At 38.7% G+C, this 23,776-nt stretch overlaps 2 protein-coding genes across 3 annotated transcripts in view; one reads left to right on the plus strand and one right to left on the minus strand.

The window, feature by feature from the left end:
• Positions 1-7,502, plus strand: part of LOC135469663 (ADP-ribosylation factor GTPase-activating protein 1-like) — a 64,781-nt gene extending 57,279 nt beyond the window's left edge. For both annotated transcript variants that reach the window (XM_064748212.1, XM_064748213.1), the window contains one exon: positions 2,277-7,502. In XM_064748212.1, the coding sequence (XP_064604282.1) occupies positions 2,277-2,835 (559 nt within the window). In that variant the 3' untranslated portion in view covers positions 2,836-7,502. The remainder of the gene's footprint in view (positions 1-2,276) is intronic.
• A 10,409-nt stretch (positions 7,503-17,911) lies between these two features.
• LOC135470393 (histone acetyltransferase KAT6B-like) overlaps positions 17,912-23,776 on the minus strand; it is a 32,925-nt gene continuing 27,060 nt past the window's right edge. Inside the window, exons 6-8 of the mRNA XM_064749310.1 lie at positions 22,669-22,732; positions 21,456-21,609; positions 17,912-20,545 (exon numbers count right to left, since the gene is read on the minus strand). Coding sequence (XP_064605380.1) covers positions 20,408-20,545; positions 21,456-21,609; positions 22,669-22,732 — 356 coding nt within the window. The 3' untranslated portion in view covers positions 17,912-20,407. The remainder of the gene's footprint in view (positions 20,546-21,455; positions 21,610-22,668; positions 22,733-23,776) is intronic.

The following is a 23,776-nucleotide window of genomic DNA, read 5'->3' on the forward strand; positions in this document are numbered from 1 at the left end:
AGTGAAAAATGTAGATCCAAAAATCTATCTGTTACTTCATTTCAAATGTGACAAAATATTCAAGTGTTTGATCGTGAGAAATTATTGTGAGAGAAATACACTTTGTCATGCTTATTCTCCACAAATCCACATTCGATTTCTATCCATCCACTTCAGTAAATCACCTTACTGTTCTGATCCTCAAGTGTTTGCCCTAAAGCCTGTCCAATCCATTCACTGGCCATATTTGCCATCTGGAAATAGCTGTGGTGTAAACAGAACAGTTAGGTGTCGTGTGAGGAACGTGCCCCTTCATCTTTGGTTAGAGTATGACTTGTTGGCTGCATTTTCACAGCACCCACGGTGAGAACGTGCCTGGGGGAGGAGAACACATCCCGTTCTCTCTACATTTAAGACCACTGCGTACACAGGCATTGGCACATCCCTTCTCATTCCTCTCCCCCTGAGGTTTTAATATGAGTAGGGCTGGAGTTGTTGAATGGAGTTTCTTTGTTTTATCATCTTGAGTATTATGATAGAGAATAAGAGAACAGAGCTTCCTGTTGCTTGTTGAACACCAAACCTAGTAATTAACTGTACTTTAGTGAATGTGTAAGTTCAAAAATTAACAGATACTAGTACATGTACATTTGAAACACATATGGTGTTATGAAATGAAATTTCCAGAAATTTTCAATTGTCGAATATGGAATATATTATATTTTTGAAAAAAACAAAGTAGCTAACAGGTGTGCATGAGTTCTTAAAATGAAATTAATTTTGGAGTGAAAAGTGGTCAAAATATAATGCTAACAGGTAAAGTTTTATTTTTATCTGATTCCTCTGTCAGGTTTGATCTGAAGCTTTCCAGACAACTACATGTTATGCCCCCTTGTGAATGCAGTGTGGCCATCTTAATTGATTGTGCACCTGTCCATTGGAGATGTGTTCATTTGTGGTGTAAACTTGTGACCAAGATATCTCCAAAACTTATCATGATTTATTTTTCAAATTTGGTATTCCTATAGCTGTCTGATTTTTTGTTTGTTTGTTTTTTAAGAAAATTCCTTAATTTTTTAGCTTGCTTTATGAACTAAGGAGAGGTACTGTGAGAGGGGGATCAGGAGCTGTTGGTGGCGGTGGCGGTGTCCAGTTTGGTTAAAGTTTTTGGCCAGTCATAGGGATGCACCCATAGTATACAGATAGCTAATCATCGGTAGTGATTTGCATATCAAAGACCAAGGAAGTCCTTTACCTCATAGCTCAACATTTTGTTCAGATATTTACAGGGTAGCAGTTGCCTCCCATAGAACATGGATTGCCAAATGCAGGTTGCGATTTGCATAACAAAGACCTCTGTGTTAAAGAAATGCATTAAATCTGCACAGTGTCTTTTCTTACCAGAGCAATGATTTACAACTCCATAACATATGAAGTCATTGCTCTGCGATCCTTGCTCCTTTCTTGTTGACCTGCCCCAAAAGCACAGTTGGTAGAGCGTCTGCTTCAGGAGCGGTAGATCCAGGGCCAGTCCTGGGTCAAGTCACACCTAAGACCTTAAAAGAGGAAGTTGTAACTTCGTCACTTAGCATTCAGCAACAACTGGTTGACCCGTATCGCGGGACAGCTTTCATGCCTTAGGTAAGGCGTCTCATTGAAGCAGCACTAGATAAAAGAGTGGTGGAAACAAGTCCTGCAACAAGGAGGCACAGTACATGCACTCCAAGGATTCCTTCGTCATATGACTGAAAAATTGTTAAGTAAACCGCAAGTACTCACTCACTCCTTTCTTGTTAATTTAATGGCAAGATCTTAGCACTATATGATTAGAGAATAATATTTGTGTATGACAGTGTCAGTCATTATACTTTTTTTTGGTTTAGAGGTCAATATTTGAATGTATCACATGACATGAAAATTATTCAGTTTTGCAAACTGCTCAATCAGGCAAGCTACCAGTATTCTCTGAAAGCCTTGTTAATTTTTACCAGGTTTTGCAGATTTTGTAAATTTCCTTGGGTTTGAGTGTTACTGTAATTACACTGTAAACCACTGTGGCTGTGTTTCTGTACATTCCCCATCACTACAAAATCCCTAAGGGGCATTTTGTGTATGTTGTAAACACCAAGCGCAGCATCTAATTTTTACGGTTACCATGGCAACTGACTTGGCGGAGTCGTCTTAGATTTTGGTGGTTGTGGCTGTTAGTGAGATAGAAATACAAATAAAACAACCACTTAAGTATTCCTTGCATGCCTTACCAATCTCCTCTTAATTCTTTGATTGTGTTTTACCAGGTCTGTTGATGATCCAAGTAAATCTGGCTTACTGGCTGAGGAGGATGATTCCTGGGGAGGATGGGGAGGAAATGATTGGCAGGACCAGCCCACCAAGGGAAAGGATGATGAGGACTTTGAGGCGTGGTTAAATGATGACTCCGCCCCCTCTGATTCCAAACCCAGATCTCAGAATGTGAAAAAGCAGCAGTCTAATTCTTCAGAAGGTTGGGACGATTGGTCCGGATGTGGTGGAGAAAATGATAGCTGGGGATCATGGGATGTGGGCTCAACAACAAACAACAAATCAACGTCTTCTAAAACTTCAAAGAGTTCTTCCAAGGACAAAAAACCTATCAAGGCTGCCGAAGGTTGGAATGATGCGAATTGGGATAATGGTTTTACTTCTGCCGAGCCAGCTCTCGGGAACCTCGTAGACCTGGGTGGTGCAGAAGAAAGCTCAGGTTGGGACAATGAGGTATGGGAAAATGAGGACGATGAATGGCAGTCATTGGATGTCAACAGCAGTAACAAATCCTCGAAAAAGTCCTCCTCGGGAAAGTTTCGGAAAGGAGATTAACATAGCCCTTCCTTAAGACTTCAAAATTTTTTGTCCATCGAGAGTGTTGTTAAATGAACACCTATTTACATTTACAGCACTTCTCAGTTTCAAAACAGATGAGGTAATAAACACATTTGTGATCCAGTCAAGAATGGAATTACCAGTAAACATGTATATCTTTGTGTACAAATACGAGTGTGAACGGAGAATTATGGAGCTGTGACTGCAAATGCCTGGCAGTATTGTCAGAATTATCTCCAAGTTGAATGTTTTTACCTGCTCTGAAGATTAATGTGACTATAATAATAGTGTGATAATGAAACTGAAAGGCTGGACCAGAGTTGTTATGGGAAAACTTACATGACCAGAACCCCTGATGTCTTTTGAGAAGAAATTCTGTTGATGTGTACGTGGATGGAACATCTGAAGCAGGGTCTCAGAATAGTATTAATCAGACTGGCTGTTCTCTGCAAGCATCCCAGTAGTGAGTTACTGGCCTACTCGTGGCCTGCATGTAGGTTGCCTGTGGACTGATTATGGAATGTTGAAAGTTGGCTGTTTATCGTGACCCATGAATAGCAAGTGAACCGTGAAGGCAAGGTATAATATAACAAGTGGAGTCCCAGAAGCTACTTACAAGCATGCTAGTGGTGAACTGGTGGGAAACTAGTGGCATGCCACAGAGAACCTTCAGCCTGCATGGTACTGTACAGTGACTTAAACCGGACAGTAATTTAATTAACCTCACTGAATTGTGAGATTGCTTTATGATTTCACACAGATGTGGAGTAAATTATTTATGACCTGTGTACATCTAGATCTAGATGTGTTGCATCAAAATAGTAATATTTTAGTATGTTTAAATGGAGAAATGGTCATCTTTATAGAGAGGTATGCTGTTCATTCTGACATTGGAGTCGCAGGCGCTACATAGTAACACATGTACATATTTACCATGCCACAAGTTTTTTGTGTTATTTTTTTCTTTGTGCTTTACTGATTTGTCCCAAAAGTGATAAAGTCATACAGTACTTGCATGTACGTGATTGATAATTTATTGGAGCTTTACATGATTCCCGTCACAAATGGACCAATACATTGCACAAATGCAGTCTGACATTTTTGTGAGTACACGTAGGTAAATATTTTATAAGAAAACTTCCATTTTGTATGCTTCAGATTTACATGTAGTTGAATTGTCCAGATTTCACAATTTCATGAGCGTATGAAAAGGTCTGTTCAAACTATCTTCAAAGGATTCCAAGAATACTATAATTGATTCCGAATGAATTTGCATTTATTGAGGTATTAAAGCATTATACATGCAGTACCATCATCCTGACGTGCAGGTATCCAGGCTGTCCTTCATCAGGAAAACGCTTTCTCACCTGTAGAGGAACAAACTTCATGCAGGTTAATATACTGACATTCTATTCCTGGGAAATTTGTCGTCACGAAGATCGGAATATGATCAGACTGACATGTAAAATTTAGGACATTTTACGCACGAGAGGAATACTATGAACAAAGGTTTAGATCTTCTGGACTCATCTGTTCAAAACTGTTTTAAATACTTAGAACCAGAGTTAACTTTAAGCCTTCAGTCTTCAGTTTTGTACTTGGTCCAAAAATAATTGTGTGAAAGTACATGTATATTAAACATGATATAAATCTGTAGTTGTTTCATTTGGTCCCTATATAGCTGTATCAGTTTCTGGGTTTTGTTAACATGGTAATTAAATGACTTGATACTGGTATTAGCTACTGCACTTTTAGATAAGAGGGACTTCATAAGGAATTAAGCGTTTCTTTCTCATTAAACCTAAAAAGACTTCTTTTGTGTTGTCATTGCTGATTGGCCAAACCATACTGCTGGATTCTGAAATGCAGAGTGAAGACATTTATAGGCCAAACGCTGTACATATTAAACATGTATGTTAAATGTTGTCGTTTATGATTAACCTATAAACAAGCATGTATGTACTTGTGGCAATGTTTGACGCTCTGTGATTTGACTATGATATAAGTTACATGTATGCGTAGAAAACATTGGTTGTATGGGGAAAATGGAGTGCATATGAGACTGGTTGCATTGATTTTTTTTCTTTTTTTGTCCCAAATAATGGTATTACTTTACTGTTCATGTGTCCCCAGGACCACATTCCATGATGGGAAAAATTCACACCAGATTTATGATTGCAGACAAATACTTTAAACTCTGTACAGGATTATGAAAAACTTGCCCTGTGAAACGCTCAGTTTGTTCATTCAGATTTCACACAGACACCATATTGATTGAGAAATCAGTGTACATGTATGCTTTTCTTTGTTGACACAAAACGGAAATTTGTTTGAATAACGATGTATTTTAATTGATGCATGCGTTCTGCAATTTAATGTTAGTAAATGTTACAATGTAGAAAAAATGTCGAGCATTGGTTTCACTGGTTAAGCTGTTTTTTGTTGATTTCTTTTTCCATTTGGACCAGTCCCAATGTAGAATTTGCAGATAGATTATGTTGGAAGATATGCCAAATATTGAAAAGATCATGTAGGAAGAGAGACAAATTTTGACATTACATAGGATTCTTCCCGTTGGCAAACAAGTGTCTTATCACTACTTGAACTACATAAACATAAAAGGAAATGACCTTTACAAAAATCAAAGTAGGATATGCCAGATATTGAAAAGATAATGTAGGAAGGGAGACAACTTTTGAAATTATATAGGATTCTTCCCCTTGGCAAACAAGTGTCTTATCACTTCTTGAACTACATAAACATAAAAGGAAATGACCTTTATGAAAATCGAAGTAGGAATCACGAAATAGATCACTTAAAATTATGCAAAGATATACTTTCATTTATTTTGGTAGATTTTTGTGAAAATAGTTAAAAGGCTAGAGTTTATGAACTATACTATCAGAGTTTAAGAACTCTGACATCACAGGAAGGTTTTCTAACTCTTAATCATGACAATGATTGTTGGAATAACTGTTTTTACCCATGAGTAAAAGATTACTGAAACTAATGTTCCCAAAAACTCCTTCCTTCTGATGAACATCAGGGAAAAAAGATGATGTGACGCCAGAGTTCCTAGATTCTGTCAATATGGCTCATAAATCCCACCATACCATTCAAATATTTGAATGACTTTCAACACTCTTAAATAAAAATAAGTGATATTATTTTTACGCATAGTTTTCAGTTATCTATATGATGACCCTTACTTAATTTTTTAGCTTTCTTTTAATTTAAGTACAAACAAAAATTTGAAGGGAGGAAGTTTGGTGAGAATCTGTGAAACTTTGTAACCCTATGCCATCTAGTCAGCCCAGGAGTTTATTTTTCCGTATCATATAACATTTAAATCTTCATTCATGTGTTAATCTTTAATTTGCATCCGGTAACCTTGGCAATCAAGCCATAATATTCTACTTATGAACAGATACATTTATCAGTGACAGGTACTTAGGTGTACATGTATTTGGGGAAAATTTTAATAAAAGAAGTAATGCTCATTGAAATTGTTCCATAATAAGTGCTTAAATGAAGGTACATGTGTGCATATCTGTTATTGGGCCTTTATAGTCATAAATGTGCAAAATCATCTGATCAAATACTTACCAGCTTTACACACATTGTGTACTAATGCATTGATAAACAAATATTTAACACCTACGAAACAGTTTAAAGGAATCTGTCTACGCATTTTAATGTCAAAAGTCTGCATTGCATACAAAACCTGATTTGGTTGCTTTTTTTCTTTTCCTTTTTTGTTAGATGGGGGTGGGGAGTTCTGTTTCAGTTTCGGCCTACCAAATATAAAACATTAAAAATAAATAATTCAACAAGAAACTATTCCATTACTCATCATTTCATTTTTCAACATCTGAATCTCTAAATAATGATTCACTGTGTGTTTTACAGGTTATAATGGAAGAGGAATCGTGCATTACCTTTGATTGATAGACGTAAGATACATGACAGACTTGTTTACTGCAATGTAGTTGTTATATGGTGCAGTGCGTTAGTGCAGGAAGGTACATGCATGAGAAATCGATGTAATCTGTTTGCTGTCATACATATCTTTACAATGTCAACCTGGTTCGTCTGTTGTGTACATTGGCTTCACCCGTAAATTTTTGGTAACATTTGGACTGAAACATGTTGCAGAGTGGTTGTTCAGTTTGTAATGAGAGTCAGTGAGTGTTAGCCTATAATATTGTGGATTTGATGTTGATTTTGATATAACACCAAAGGTATGAGTGCTGTGGCAATAGCCTAATTCCTCAACCTATTCTGATATGAAAGAGCAACTTTCAGTGCCATTTAAGCACTTTCTAAATTTTGATTTTGAAGACAAAACTACATCGGTTGGATTGGCCAGTGTTGGGGCTTCACAAAAATTACAATTTTATCAGAAAACACAGAGAAATGCTTTCCGAATCTGCTTGAATAAACATCTTGCAAACATGCGGAAAGGTTGAACTACAGTACCTTGTTTATGTATTTATGTTGCTGCAGTGTGTCTGAGGTATTATTAAGCCTGCTGTGAAAGAGAGATTGAATGTTGGATTGGAGTGCGAGGGATGTATTTAGGAGTCGCGTACATTTCAAGAGGGACTCCCAGCAAATGTACATGTATGTGACATTTGTTGTTGAAGTGATCAATAAATGTGTAAATGGGATATTTTGTGTTTTGCCTGTTTATTTGACATGTTTGCAGGATGTGAAAAAATGTGCCAACAATTCTGTTACATTTATGAAAATGTGAAAAAGCAAATTGATGCTTGTTTTATTTGGCGGTCTATTCTTTATGTGGAGGCGCCAGCGCAGCGCAATGACCCAAGTGCCTCTCACTTATGCAGTCGCTGTGAGTTCAAGTCCAGCTCATGCTGGCTTCCTTTCCGGTCGTACGTTGGAAGGTCTGCCAGCAACGTGCGGATGGCCGTGGGTTTCCTCCTTGCTCTGCCTGGTTACCCCCACCATAATGCTAGGTGCCGTCATATAAGTGAAATATTCTTGAGTAATAAGAAATAATTCAGACACATATAATAAATAATTAAGTCGTATGCTGAGGAGATCTAGGTGCCCAGATTAAACCATGCACTACCCTTCTCCAGGTACTTGACACAACTCCTGACTTAAAGCTACAGTCAAACTATATAGCGAAAACCAGTCTTAGCTGGGACAAACTTTGATTTGAAACGTAATGATGCCGATGACCAGACAAATTACATGCATTTCAACAGCAAAATATATTACTGAATTCATCCAGAAAAAATGGAGACGCCATCAACGTTGATGGATTCAATCATGCCTGGCTACACAACCAGAGAAGGCAATAAATAGTAATATAGTATACATATATATATATATATATTTGAAGTGACCGTAGTATAACATATTCTGGTCGTAAGACACTCGTGCAAGCGCTAGTTAAGACAACCAATTACAAGTTTTGTCTCTGTCATACTGAAAATCCCTTAGGGATATATTTGGAGCGTCTGGTGTTGCTGATCAAGCTTAGGCACGTTCTAAAATGCCGTTTGCCCCAGAAAGAGAAAAGCAGGGACATTTACCCGCCAATAACCACAATCCTCAACGGATGACTGGAGAGTTCATTTACTACCCTTAAGTAAGGCTCACAGTACGCACTCTGTAAGACAGATCGGAAGCTGGGGACCACGTGATCTCCTTGGTAAGAAACGGCGTAGGTGACGTAAACGGTCCTCCCAACGTTATTGCATAGGAAAATGCAAGAACGAATATTTTAGTCAGCGATCTTGTATCCGCTGGATGTGTATAATTTTCAGTTTTCCAGATAGTCTGAGTATTTCTGCAGAGTTGTTGTGGTGCTATTTTGTACAACTAAGCCTTACTGGTCGCTAGCAAAGTGGCAAAAAGTGACCTTTTCCCCAATGCTATAACATTGGGCGGCCATTTTGTTTTCGACACGAAAGAGTGGTCGTTTGACCTCAAATTTCCAACCCGTCTTACAGAATAGCAAAGCCAGCGATGGAAAACGAGCCAAAGAACTGAGAAATGTTTGTAATAACTCAAGGAAATCTCTTTAACTTAACTCTAATTGACGAAAACAAATAAGAATCTCGAAAATATCGGAAGTCATTAACGACGGTTCTATCAAGAATATTTCACTTTTTTGACGGCGACTAGCATTATGGTCGGAGGAAACCCACGACCATCTGCAGGTTGCTGGAAGATCTTTCCATGTACAGCTGGAAAGGAAGACTGTATGAGCTGAACTCACAGCGACAGTATTGGACAGAGGCTCCTGAGTTATTGCTACGCGCTGTGACGCCAACCACTCGGCCACAGCTTCCTCCAATATGTATATTATTGATAAATGAGTTGCCACTTGTATAGTTGAATAAGTAAAATCTAAGCCGCAAAAAATGCTAAATTTCTTCAGAAATTGCAGTCAGCTCAAACAGACGCGTTTATAGAAATAACTCGCGCCTTACTGAACAAGGCTAATAACATTTAAGGCACTTTTGAATGCCTCATAAGGGCCACAGTATGCCTCCAGTAATACCAAAGGTGATGAAACGAAGGGACGAAGTTACAATGCGAAGAGGCCCCATCGTTCTATCGCGACTTCGGATTATCGTATCTTCGTCTTTTCGCTTCGCAACTTCGCCCCGTCGCTTCTTCGTATCGCAACTGCACCTCCTCGCATCGCAACTTTGCCTCTTCGCTTCATCGCCCTTGATATTACTGGAGGCATACTCTGGCTCTTACTAGCCATCATAAGATCACCTGCTGCATGGTCTGCTTTTTCCTTGACATGCCACAGGCTAGAAACTCTCTCTTCTGTGTAGAATTGCCATCTTGTACAATGAGCTGCCAGAGCAGGTTTATAACTCCCTGAATAGGGAAAAAATGGGTAGATTTATGAGTGTGCATACATACTGTGTTCTGTCAGTTTTTTCTCATCGTTTCATCTACGGTCCGAACAATCTTCATATTCTAAATATATATTTTGTAACGTTTGTAAAACAATTATTAATGTTTACATCAGTACAAAAATATGCCTAAAACGACTGTGCTTGAGTGTGCTTGAGTGTGCGTGATGTGATACAGGAAGACCAGTGTATTCTCACTGATCAGACATCCCTCCCAGTGTAAATAAGTAAATAGAGCATTTGAGTCTTCACCTGTCATTGGCATATCAATCAGACTAAAGTCAGATCTATTGTAGATGCTGTCTACACTGACTTTGCCATTATATACGGTAAACTACAGATTGCAGAAACATCATGCGCTTCCAACATGTCCGTTGAGCCCTCTTTGGGATGGAGAGGTCAAACTTTACCCAGTGCCATTCAAAATCGCCGTGAAATGAGCCGATTTAACTCCCAAACTACGGAAAGAATTGGAAATTTCATTAAAATAATAGCAGACGACTAGAGTAGAGCAAACTGGAAATATAGCATTTCATTGCTATTATTTATGCATTTACATAAACAGTTAGAATAAAATCCTAACTGACGTAACTTGAAAAGAGGCCATATTTCACCAGTTGCTTGTGACCATTTGCCAGCTATCACGCTGTCGCCGGTGCTCTAATCTTACTCTCTATGCTGTACGTTTTTAATTACATTTAATTCCTGGAACAACATGCCCTCAAAAAATCTCCCGTTAAATCTGTTCCCTGGGTGATGACAGGTGCATGGCTTTTTTGTCGATCTACTTGTATAACGAACTTATCCGTTTCTGACCACGGGCTCTTGATCAGGAATAGTATGTCAACATTCGCCGCTATGAATTCGACAAAACTGTAGTCCTCCATCACTCAAGCAATTGACGATAACGGAAGATTGTTTGAGGATGTTCTTTGAAGAGATACCCCATACCAGAGCTTCAGTTAAAACAAAGGTGCTTTGTTGGTGAGAACTCTGCCCAAATTCTGTATGATTTCCCCGAATATATCATCCATTGTTGGCGGATATCCCTCAAGAGAAAGCGCTGGCCGTGATATATTGGCTTCTGGTTGGTCGATTTGATTGCTTGCGTATTTTTATTAGAAAATTTCTTTCAGCTCTCGAGATAGTACATATTAGCATATCCTAGTTCAGTGTATATTTATATATACCTACATGAAACACGCAGATATCACAAAAAGTCAATGAGAATGTAAAAAGTGCATATGCAATTTGTCTTCGCCAAAAAGACATCATTTTACAACTGTTTTCTTTTTTTCTAAATATAGAATGATTTCCATTAAATTTCAAGATATCTTCTATCTGCTAGCACTGTTCTCTACGCCTTTATTTGGTGCGAGTAAGTGGTCTTCAGGCTTAAAGTTCATTTGAAGCCACTCTTCCTTTGCCAACATGGCACATAATACAAGAAGTAGGCAACAAATTTGGTTAAAGGGTACCAAGCAGTTCGAAACACATCTAGGCAAGAAGTAACCGATCAGAAACGCTAAAACAGAATCGAATGAACAAACAGACAGTCATCAAAATTTAATCAGTTCAGTAAACTCCTTATAAAAAATCTTTTTTGAAGCCAAATTACAATAATCTAAGGAGGCTCTTTATGTTGATATTTCCACATTTAATACAGACATAGATGTAGCATGTATATTGTTGAACGTATAAAAATATAGCAGTCACACGACGTTATAGCATGGAGTTAACAGAGTAGGCGACGACGCTGTGCTTCATCTTCTTCAACATGGTCCAAAAATCTACGGCTGAGTCTGAGTCTTTAAGAATTTATCCACTGTCTAAACTCTCTCTAAATCTTGAAGACAATATAGTAAGAAATGCTTCTTAGATGGTCTGTAATTTATCTTAAAGAACATGCATGGTCTGGGCACAGTTGTTCGAAAGTGTATTAGCTAATACTGGTATTAAATCATATTTTATAGCCAAACTCAGCAGTCAATGAAGTTGTCTGAAGTCAAAGTATAACAGTAGCAGTTTCAGTTCATACTAGTATTCAATATAATGGTACACATTTCTTTAGGCTAAGTACAAAATTAAAGACTTGGCTTAAAATTAAATCTAGCGTTAAATTTTAAAACAGTTTTGAACAAGCGGGCCCTGTTCTTTTAACGTCATGATGTGAGTTTTATGGATTGAGCAAAAAAGGTGTACCCCCTAGTTATACTGATGGACTTCCGGAACACGTGATGTGCTCATATGCTCGTAATGTTCAAGGATCACAAATCTGTCAGAGAACGTCAGACTGCGAAAACGGTCACATAAGCGTCATTGGCGATTGTTGTCATCTAAGCTCCATGAACAGTACATACAGAGCGGGAGAATGTACAAATTCCCATTCCAGTGCAGGGTTTGAACCTACACGTCGAGTGTAATAGCGTATTGAAAATGCAAAAAGTCTTTACCCCTTGTCCACTGCTCACTCTCTTAGGTGATTTTGAAGATAAAGAATTCAGATAAATGCACAAGAAACCTATATAAGTAAAGTAAATTTTTTGCCTGTGGAACGATTGCAGTGCTGGTAATCTTAAAGAGAAGATAGTAGCCAGTTTCTGGATCATGCGATTGGTGGCGCTATGGCCGAGGTGCTGACAATTATCAATGTTTTTTGCGATGTCCAGTGGCGGTACAAATGGTCTGTCGTTAAGAGAGTACATTGGCGGTATGATACTGTGATTGCTTTTAACGACCGATGTCCATTAAAAAAGGCTTTAAATCCTAATGAAAAAAGTAATGAAAGTTGGTTGGTCACGACATCCACGCACACGTGGTAAACTCACCGACCTGTCTTGATTGCTTAGTGCATGCCGGTTCGTTTGAGCTGAGCTCACAGGAATGGGTTGGCAGCTGGTAATTGGGGGTTCTGTGGACTTGTATGGTTTTGTAATGCTTGTTCAGTTCAACACACAACAGTGCTGACAAGCCTACAGCACAACTTTTTGGCACAGGCTATTATTCCTGGCTGTGATAAATGCAGATATGTAAAGGAGTTTTGTCGTTCTTTCTGTTCCATTAATATTCCTATGGTTTTTGATAATGCCCTGATATATTGTTCTCAGCCTGACAATAGCGCCGCTACTGCTAGGGACATGGTACATTTACATGATATTATTCATGCTTCTGGAAAGTAGAATTATTAGAGCGCTCGCACCCCACTGCGCAATAAACAGAATATCCCTTATTGGCGAAATGGTTTCAAAGATTTAGAAGTATCAGTCTACACAGAATAATGCCTTCAGAATATGTTTAAATAAATACCTTGCAAACATACGAAAAGGTAGAAGAATTACTGTACTAGAATTTGGCTTCTCCATTTAGTTTGAGGGCACATTTAAACGGGAAGGTAGTATATTCCACAGGGTTCACAAGGATGCTAGAGATTTTCCTACAGATGTACAGGAATATTTGACAGCCGAGTTACGGCATAGGTCTATAATTCGTCCTTTTAGGGAAAATCCTTTCCAGTTTCCTATACTAGACATAGTTCCTAAGTCAGGAGGCGAGAGGCGAGTAATACTCGACCTGAGTGTGCCGAAAGGGGACTCTGTTAATGATGGAACACATCAAGACATATATTTAGGATCCTCTCGTACTGACGACCTCATTGACATAGTTAAGAGTAAGGGAAAGGGTTGTCTTTTGTTCAAGAGATATTTAGGTCGAACTTATCGCCAGACCCATATTGATCCTACGTTACAAATGGGGGAATCATCAGTTATATTTTGATTTTAGTACTTGCTATGGGGAGTAGGTCATCCGTTCGCATATGTCATCGGGTGACAACTTATATTATTCATATGTTAAGACAAAAGGGATAAATTACATGGATGATTTAGCGAGAGGTGATACCTCAGTGTTGGCGGATGGTGGTAAGGTGTTCTGAATTGTGGACTGGAAAAAGCCGAGGAAAAGGCATGCGCGCCGTCCACAAGTGTGATATTTTTAGGTATATTGTTCCATACAAATGCACTTACGTTAAGTTGATAAGGACAGGGTTAGGAAAATTTGCTCATTAAAAAGTGTGTGATCAGTTAAGGTCGTTATAAAGATCTTCATATTTTGTTTCACATTGCAATAGTCCCGCTCATATTTTTGTTGCCACACCAAGTACTTGGTCGCGCCAAATAAACCAGGAAGGACGGCCTATTCAGCATATTATCCCAACAGAGGTAAAGGCTGACCTATTATGGTGATGAGTATGAAAGAATGAGTGTGTGGACAGTCTTATTTTCATGTCGTGTCTCCAGAGCACAAGCATAGTTCACTTAGGTTTGTCTATCAATGAATGAGAGCTAATCGCAATCATTGTTAGACTAAAGGTCTGGGGTTGGGTAAATACTGGGGGTAAATAATCGTCTGCCAGGTTTCTTATCTAGTTGTGATATGGCGGATCATTTCAAACAGGAAGTGTTACATCAAGTGGTATGGAAACCGATAGCGGCCAAGCGTGTTTTCGTCCTTTCTTCTGATTATTTAGACCATAAATTGATGCAAAAGTACGAAAAAACGAAAGGGCGGGTCAAAAGTGCGAGGCATAACCACGAAAGGACGAAACAAAAGTACAAAGCAAAACTGCGATATTTTCCCACCTCGCCCTTTTGTACTTTCGACTCGCCTTTTGAGCTTTTTTTCGTTCTCTTTTTATTTGGAGTTGCCATTCGTATAAAACATACGAAAGAGCGAAACAACGAATCAACGAGGTACTACCAAACTCTATCAATCTCGCAGTTTCGTACTTTTGCCTTCCGGTTTGTCATGCACACAGCAATTTAAAACCGAAAGTCAAAAGTAAGAAAGAGCGAAACCTCACACTTCGGTACTTTTGCCTTCTCGTCCTATTGGCACTGTGCCTTCCGGCTCTTCATGCGCACAGCGATTCAAAACAGAAAGGCAAAAGTACGAAAGTGCAAGGTTTCGTGGAACCTCGTCCTTTCGTTGTTTCGTTGTTTCGTATGCTTTACATGAATGAAAACTCGAAAGAACAAAAGGACGAAAGAAAAGCTCGAAAGTGGGAGGCAAAAGTACAAAAGTGCGAGATGTCAGAACTCCGTTGTTTTGCTTCGCAATTTTGTACGTTCACATCGCCCTTTCGTACTTTTGTTTCGTCCTTTCATAGTTTCGCCTCGCACTTTTGCCTCGCGCTTTCGTTGTTTCGTCCTTTCGCAGTTGTTTTCTGGTCTAAATAAAAAGTAGAAAGGAAGAAAACACTGATGGACGCTATCGGCGTCCATAAAGTAGGGTGTGGGATGAAAAAGTTATTTCCGCATTTGTTTTTCAGTGGCCTCATACTTGGTAATGTGATTCTTTTGTTGCAGGTTTTGTGCGTATTAGATTAGAATGTGACGTGCGTCAATCCCTTATACATGCCGTCGCTGACGGAACTCATCGTAATCTTCTGACGCAATGGCGGTCTTTCCGGTTATTTTGAGAATACTTTGTGTTTGAGGCAATCCCAGTCTCCGAACACACTGTATGTCGTTCTTTCGACTCTCTTGGGTCTGTACCTAATTATCTCAGCGGAGTTCGTGCTACCAGCCCGTCAAGTCCATTCCGATTACACTGCGTAATCTTCTCGACATGCGCTCGCATTTGGATAAAACTTGCCTGGTCGGAGCTATGTATTGCGGCTTGTTTCTCTTCGCCTTTTCCTCATGGCCAGAAAATCTAATTTGGTACCGGTTAGTTTGGCCCTAGCAAACAACTACTCTTGCAGAACGTGTGTATGAGCAACAATTATCTTATCGTATTTATTAAGGGGTCTAAATCTATTCGGTTTGGTCAACGGGAGTTAAGGTTTCCCATGGTTGCAATACCGGGACCTGCTTTATGTCCGGTAGCTGCCTTCAGGACTATGAGGTCTATCTGTAGTTGTGGCGATCCTGATACAGCTCAATGTTCTCTACCTCATAAGAATACATTTCGTCCTGTGATGTACACATTGTATCGGCGTGTTCTACGTCGGTGTTTGTCTGCAGTAGGTTATAATGCTAGCCTTTTTTCTAGGCATAGCTTTTGCATGGGTGGTGCGTTGTACGCATTTCAGGCTCAGGTTCCAGGTGAACACATATAAATAAGAGACTGGGCTAGTGATGCTTGCAAAGGTCGCATGACTGTGTCCCAGCGCATGAGGGATCTGATTTTGCTTGGTAAGGCATAATACATGGTGATAGTGCAGTTGGTGTCGGACCCTGTTTCTTATTTGGACCTATTTATTTTCTCATAATGGAAAAAGAGCTGCGTAGTTCCTTTTCGTGAAAGTAGGCCTATATGTGTCTTATGTATAGTTTTGTTTTGTTGGCTGGTGCCTTCGGCTTGGCTGCATTCTTTTGAGGTTGTTCTTTCTTGTGTAATAATATGTATTGTAAGTGTAGGGTTTATGTAGAATATTATCTTGTCTTTGTTCCAATGTAACTACATGTATGTGTGTATGTTAGATATCACAATGGTCTATCGCTATCAGCTTGTGGCTGTTTTCATGCCCGGATTTGTATTCCATGTATTGCATGCGTCAGGTCATTTGTATAACATCCATTCGTACAGTGTTATATTCAACCCGATGTTAGGAGTTAATTCACGCATTCTAAAAAACGGATCGGAAGCTAGAGACCACGTAATCTCCTTAGCAACAAACGCCGTGGGTGAAGAGAACGGTCCTCTCAAGGTTATTACATAGAGAACAGCCTTTTTTTGAAACACTGGCAGCGAACTTGTATCCGTTGGACTTGTATAATTTTCTGCTTTCCAGATAGTCTGAGTATTTCTGCAGAGTTGTTGTGGTGCTATTTTGTACAACTAGGCCTTACTGGTCGCTAGCAAAGTAGCAAAAAGTGCCCTTTTCCCCAATGCTCTAACATTGGGCGGCCATTTTGTTTTTGATACGAAAGGGTGGTCACGTTACTTCCAACTTCCGACCCGTCTGCCAAATAAGTTAAGGGTCTGTAACAAAATAACAGCGGCTGTAAAAGATGTAATTTTAACATTTATATGTTAAATTTGCCAAGAACATTCTCCGAGCTCTGTAAGACTAATAGACTGCAAGACTCTCGTGATCCCCATAGTGTGGCCACTCCATGTTGAAGCATAGGGAAAAACACAAAAATTTGCCACTCCGTCAATGACCGGTAATCCCTGGTTCTACAAAAAACTTCAGATACTCATACTATCTCATACTAAAATTATACGTCCAACAAATACACTATCGCTCACAGTGATTCAAAAATAGGCATTTTCCTTGGCTGTAACATTAGGGGGACAATTTTTGCGCCCACGCCGTCTGTTACTAAGGAGATCACGGCCGTCTTACAACTTGTACGTTCACTCTAGCGAGTTCAGTAAAATCACACCTTTTAGCCCTGTTAGACCTTTCTCGTCCAAATCGACGTGACCGCGTGAGACATCTGAAACAATGATTCGGCTAATTAGTATTTACTATCAGGGAAAACGTCACAAATCACCATTGTTTACACTAAAATCCTTTTATTCCAAACAGAAGGCATTTTCCAACAACACCAAGGTATCTACAAGCAGGCTGAGATCCCGCAAAAGGTAACATATATATACACAAGTAAACCTTTGGGGGGAAATGAACATATGTCTATAAGCCTTAGCCATACTAATACATACATGTGCGTGTCTTTGGCAAATGTATATCATATTTTACACCTTACAGCACGACTCAATTGAATATTATCTATCATAAAAATAGAGCCCTTGGTTGGGAAATCTGTCGCCTCATGTGGAACGTACGTGCATAATTTTTAACACTGGTCACAAAGTGTTTAATTAACAATTATCATACAAAACTAATATTTTAAAACTTAATTATCAAGGACCTTATTTCAGAAATGAACAAATTCAAATTCATCAATGGACATTACTGCTATTCTCTTTATATACATATTTGTTTGAATTTTATGCAAAAATGTTACCTTCAATTATGTATTTACAGGAAAAAAACAAGAAATAAAAAGCTCCATCAATGATGCTTCCATTTCGTTTTAAATTTTTTTTTGATTTTCCTCCATTCTTTTTAAAATTCAAAAGTAATTTTCACTTTCTTTAATATATATATATATATATATATATATATATATATATATATATATATAAATCCCGACTTTACAGAGGGTTTTCACTTCCGCAAGGACAGTGAGGTTCATGGGTAGGAGAATCGGGAGGACTTCGGAGTAAGAACCAGAGTAAACCTGTAAGAACCGGAGTCAACGTGTACGAACCGGACAAAGCTCCTTACTCTAGCCGCAGTCTAACCACCTGATCCAACAAGAAGAGGCAACCGCCTGCAAGAAATCCAATTCAAACCAGAGCCTCTAACAAGTGATACCAGCACCCTACAATACAATTTGGCACAAAAGAATATTTACAAGACCCAAATTAGTCTCTATATTATTAACAAAAGTAAGTGGTCTCCAGCACACTCAAGTTTCCAGCACATTCTAGTTTCCATCACATTCTAGTTTCCAGCACACTCAAGTTTTCAGCCATTAACGTACACAATATGTAAGCCAAAACTTACCTGTTGGGCACAAATTCAGGAGGCTTTGTAACATGACAAGCTAGCAGTATCTGGCAAAATTTGGAGTTTAATCTCGGGGTGGTGTAGTTTATTGCAGATTTACACCTTGGGTTTGTCAAAAAAATTTACATATTAGGTACATACTTATGGCAACGTAAACTATATCAATCAAAGTTTTTTCACAAATGCTTTGTGTTTCTTCTCTTATCTTAATCAGATTAAATGATTTAAGAAATGTATCATTTTTTGTAATCTATTTTTAGGTTATATGTTGGAAAGTGTAGAATTTACACATAAGTGTCCCAGCTTTAATTTTACGATTTAATTTTAAATGTCAATATGGTTTTGAAGATATTAAGTACTTGGTCATCAGCTCCAAGCTGTCAGTCCACCAGTTAATGAACTAGGCCAGCCAGTGAGGACTGATGCAGACTGTCAAAACAGCCCTGTACTTACTTAATGGGGGACTAAGTTTGTACATGTTTTTCAGAAGGATCCATTTACATCATGTATACTTGGCCCATACAGACAAAGTTACCGTTGTTTATACCCGAGGTAATTTATGTAAAACTCCTGTGTAATGGGAACAAATGTGCATACAATATGCACAAGACTGCAAATGTGCCTCAAAAATAATTTAAAAAATGATTGTTTTCTGTTTAAAAAAAGTATGCTAACTTTTACAGCCTGTTGAACGTTTGAAAGCATTATTTCCCTGTCCGTTTACAATCTACAATGTACAAAATATTTATTTCATCGTTGCATAATGCCATAATCAAGAATTTTTCATTTGCTTGATGGCGATCCGTTTTATGGGTGAAGGAAACCATAGTGTAGAGTGTAAACAACCAGCCATAAGCAAGTTATTGATGAATTTTCCCACTTATAATTAAGCATACATATTGGTTGAAAACAAGTTAAACAGCATAAATGCTCACATGAGTGTTGCTGATGGCTTGTTTTCACCAAGGATCCGCAACCTGTTGGGAAATTTCACACAATCAATACAGAATTATCTTTTTTTTTGTCTCTTTTCAAGAATTAAGCTGATTGTAATAATCATATACTTATTTTTACATCTTGAATGGTAAACCAACTAATTCCCTCCATTTCAAAACACACAGGCTTAAACAATGCCACATAATTTACATATAAAGAAATTTTTAAATAGCATTTCATTGGGTAGAAGAACAGAATGTCCATTTTCACATATAGAGTGTAAAAAAAGATTGGCATCCAGAATGTCAATATGTAAAAGCTTCTAGAAAGACATTTTGTAAAGAAAATGTAAATTCACAGATGTCAATAGATTTCATGGTTTAGAAATTTGCTTCATCACCATGATCTTCCATTAGAATGGGCAATGTAAGAAATGACAACTTTTCACAACTTTTCCTTGCAGGTAACAATAATTCATTTCATTTCAAATTTTAAAAACCATGCTATTCTCCAATTTTTCGATTTCTTTGAATGAAGATTCAAGATTTGATGCTGTAAAGGCCCATTATTTCGCAAGCTTCATTCCAGATTTTCCTTACATTCCTTACACAATTCATAACATAATAAAAACTGCTTTCTAGTCTCACACGAAAACCTTTTCAATGTTAAACATTTGTTTACAACAACTGCATAGTGAATTGGTAATTTCACACTGCTCATTATAGTATATCTTCAAAAACGTGTCTGTTTAACATAGCTCTACCAACCCACCAACAAGCTACCTATACAAAGTTTTCATTGTTTTTCTCCACAAAATCACTTCATTTTTTCCTTTCCAGTGAAAAAAAAAAACAACAATTCACCCAGCTCTAATTTTCCACATAGGGTTGGGTTATATGAAACAAATTTTTTTTTAAGATGACCTAGATCGCTCAAAAATCGAGAACATTTTTAATGCTAATTAAAGTCATACCTTAATCAGACTCAGTGCTGTTTTACATGCTTCTTTTATATATTTGTGATCTAAATAAATTAAGATGTTTATTGTCACCGAGTTGTTTACAGCTGAAGATGAAGCTACAGCATTACCATGCTAACAATTTATAGTCATGCAGATGTAGTCAACACTGCAAGAGATCCCTCAGTAATGGAATGGCTGTCCTACTGTCTGGAGGCGTTGAACATATACGTAGATTTTGAGGGCATGGCCCAGTTTGAGAGAGAGACCAGACAACACATCACTTCTTCGCATTAAGAGCAGGGATTTCCCATCGATTTCCTGCCAAATGAAAAAAAAATATGGTTAATTGAGAGATGCACCATCTAAGCAAGCTGCAATTGTTACTTTCATAACAATTAACACTGTTTCCCTGAAGCAGGCCAGTTGTAATGCTGGCCTACAGTGCTGCCTCACTGAAATGCCATGCTGAGGGCACCAGATAAAACCAACTGTCAGTCACAGTATGCTGTGAAACTGTCTCAAACCTGATTAAATGCCTCTTACCCATGTTCACACAGCTACATAAAAATGGCACCAAGCCACTTTCGTATCTAACCAGCATAACTCTTCCTATGTGAATGAGTAAATAGGTGTGAACTGCATGGCCAGCCTGTTCTTAGTTGTGTAGGTTACTGACCATTAAAAGAAGTATAGGTTATAGACCAATCAAATCATGTGTTACATGTCACTGACCAAAAACTGACCAATAAATAAACATTTTACTGCAGCTGTAGTACAGGCAACAGAACACAAGATGCCGGCCAGTGGGAAACACATAACGATGACAGCTCGACAATTAATTCTCCAGTCACTTAAATATGTGATGTATAATTTGAATCGATGGCTTCCACCAAACATTTTTTTTTTACACAACTTCTGAAATTTGTTTTATTGTCATTCTAACAAAACTACTTAATACATTGTAAATGTACACATTTCGCACAGTTTGGAGTTAATTGCCTTTTTCCATAAAATAGAAATCAAGATATGGGAAGCAACTCTGTATCACATGACAACAACAAGATCCTTCAGCCAAAGTTGGGTAACCAGTAAGAACTGCAATACAACCAGACAATCACAAATTGAGTTCTGTCCCCTGCTTACCTGCTAAACCAATGTTTTTATGTCCCAAATTGTACTGAATTTTACACTCTTTTTCTTAAATATATAAAAACTCAGGCAAAGTTACCTGTTCCCGGAAGGCATCTGCCTGTTGCTGAAAACCCAGAGACTTGAAGAAATCTACCACTTCTTCTATTGTCCATTCTGAAGCATCAGGCACTTCAGACTCGGCGAGTTTGCGTAATTTGGGAGGTGTTGGGTGGAACAGTTTACTATCATTTCTGAATTAAAAGCAATCAATTTGTTGGTTGATTTAATTTTTTGTTTTGTTTTCAACAGCTCAAATGATGGTTTTGATGAATAGGGTGCCTATCAACATAACTACTAAAAATGTCAAAATAAAGTACAAAATTCTGATTGACAATGTAGACATACAAATCAATAAGCAAAACAAGTTATTTGAAAGGCACATGTTCATCAAACTCTGCCAGCAAATGAGATAAAAACAAACATTACATGGGAAAATACTCCAAGAAGAAATGCTTTATTACAAAACATTGTTTTAGGAAATATCAATGCCAAGTAAAAACACTTAAAAGTTATGAAGAATTACTAAGTTTAGTAGAAGTGGTATCTGAGAAACAAAATTTGTTTATGCTTCTTATTCCAACATCTGTTTTGTGTCGATGCTATCCTCTTTGTACTGACTCAAATCTCAATCCAGGGCCTCTGTGGTGGAGTGGTTAGCATGCCAGCACAGCTCAACAACTCAGGAGCCTCTAACTAACGCAGTCACTGTGAGTTCAAGTCCAGCTCATGCTGGTTGCTTCTCCCCCATCCCATTCTAGACTCACTGCCACACCCTAATCTAGACTCAGTGCTCCACCCTACTCTAGACTCAGTGTTCTGCCCTATTCAAGGCTCAGTATTCCACCCTATTCTAGACTCAGTGCTCCACCCTATTCTAGACTCAGTGTTCTGCCCTATTCTAGACTCAGTGCTCCACCCTATTTTAGATTCAGTGCTCCACGCTTTTCCAGACTCACTGCTCCACCCAAACTTTTTGTCCTCTATCCAAACGTCTGCTTTCTGCCTCCTCTCTCTCACCCTCTGGATTGTGGCCATCATAACCTCAGTTTGTGCCCAATCCAAATATCTGCTTTTTTTGTCAATGCCAATGTAGGCTTTGAGTCCATTCTCTGAATAGCCTACCTATCACCAGTCTCTACTTTGTGCCCAGCTTCAATCTCTATAAGCATTGTGCAAAGGGTATTTTGGGATAATGTCTGATGTGTCCAGCAGTACCATCTGTATGCATGTGTAAGCTGATGTATACTTACTCTTTGTCAGGATCCTGTACAGGGGAATCACATGGAGTTGGTAAGCAAGACGGACCCGAGCCATCTGAAACACACAGTGTCACGCTCAAATGCACAGTATCACAGTCACGCACAAATACACAGTATCAGTCACGCTCAAACACACAGTATCACAGTCACGTTCAAACACAGTATCACAGTCATGCTCAAATAGTCACACTCAAACACACAGTATCACAGTCACGCTCAAACACAGTATCAGTCATGCTCAAACACACAGTATCACAGTCACACTCAAACACACAGTATCACAGTCATGCTCAAACACAGTATCACAGTCACGCTCAAACACAGTATCACAGCCACGCTCAAACACACAGTATCACAGTCACGCTCAAACACAGTATCAGTCATGCTCAAACACACAGTATCACAGTCACACTCAAACACACAGTATCACAGTCATGCTCAAACACAGTATCACAGTCACGCTCAAACACAGTATCACAGCCACGCTCAAACACACAGTATCACAGTCACGCTCAAACACACAGTATCAGTCACGCTCAAACACAGTATCACAGTCACGCTCAAACACAGTATCACAGTCACGCTCAAACACACAGTATCACAGTCACGCTCAAACACAGTATCAGTCACGCTCAAACACACAGTATCACAGTCACGCTCAAACACATAGTATCACAGTCACGCTCAAACACACAGTATCACAGTCACTCTCAAACACACAGTATCACAGTCATGCTCAAATACACAGTATCACAGTCACGCTTAAACACACAGTATCACAGTCACGCTCAAACACACAGTATCAGTCACACTCAAACACACAGTATCACAGTCACCCTCAAACACACAGTATCAGTCACGCTCAAATACACAGTATCACAGTCATGCTCAAATAGTCACACTCAAACACACAGTATCACAGTCACGCTCAAACACAGTATCAGTCACACTCAAACACACAGCATCACAGTCACGCTCAAACACACAGTATCACAGTCACGCTCAAACACAGTATCACAGTCACGCTCAAACACAGTATCACAGTCACGCTCAAACACACAGTATCACAGTCACGCTCAAACACACAGTGTCACAGTCA

This window comes from Liolophura sinensis, chromosome 7, assembly GCF_032854445.1.
Source record: "Liolophura sinensis isolate JHLJ2023 chromosome 7, CUHK_Ljap_v2, whole genome shotgun sequence".
Taxonomy (NCBI): domain Eukaryota; kingdom Metazoa; phylum Mollusca; class Polyplacophora; order Chitonida; family Chitonidae; genus Liolophura; species Liolophura sinensis.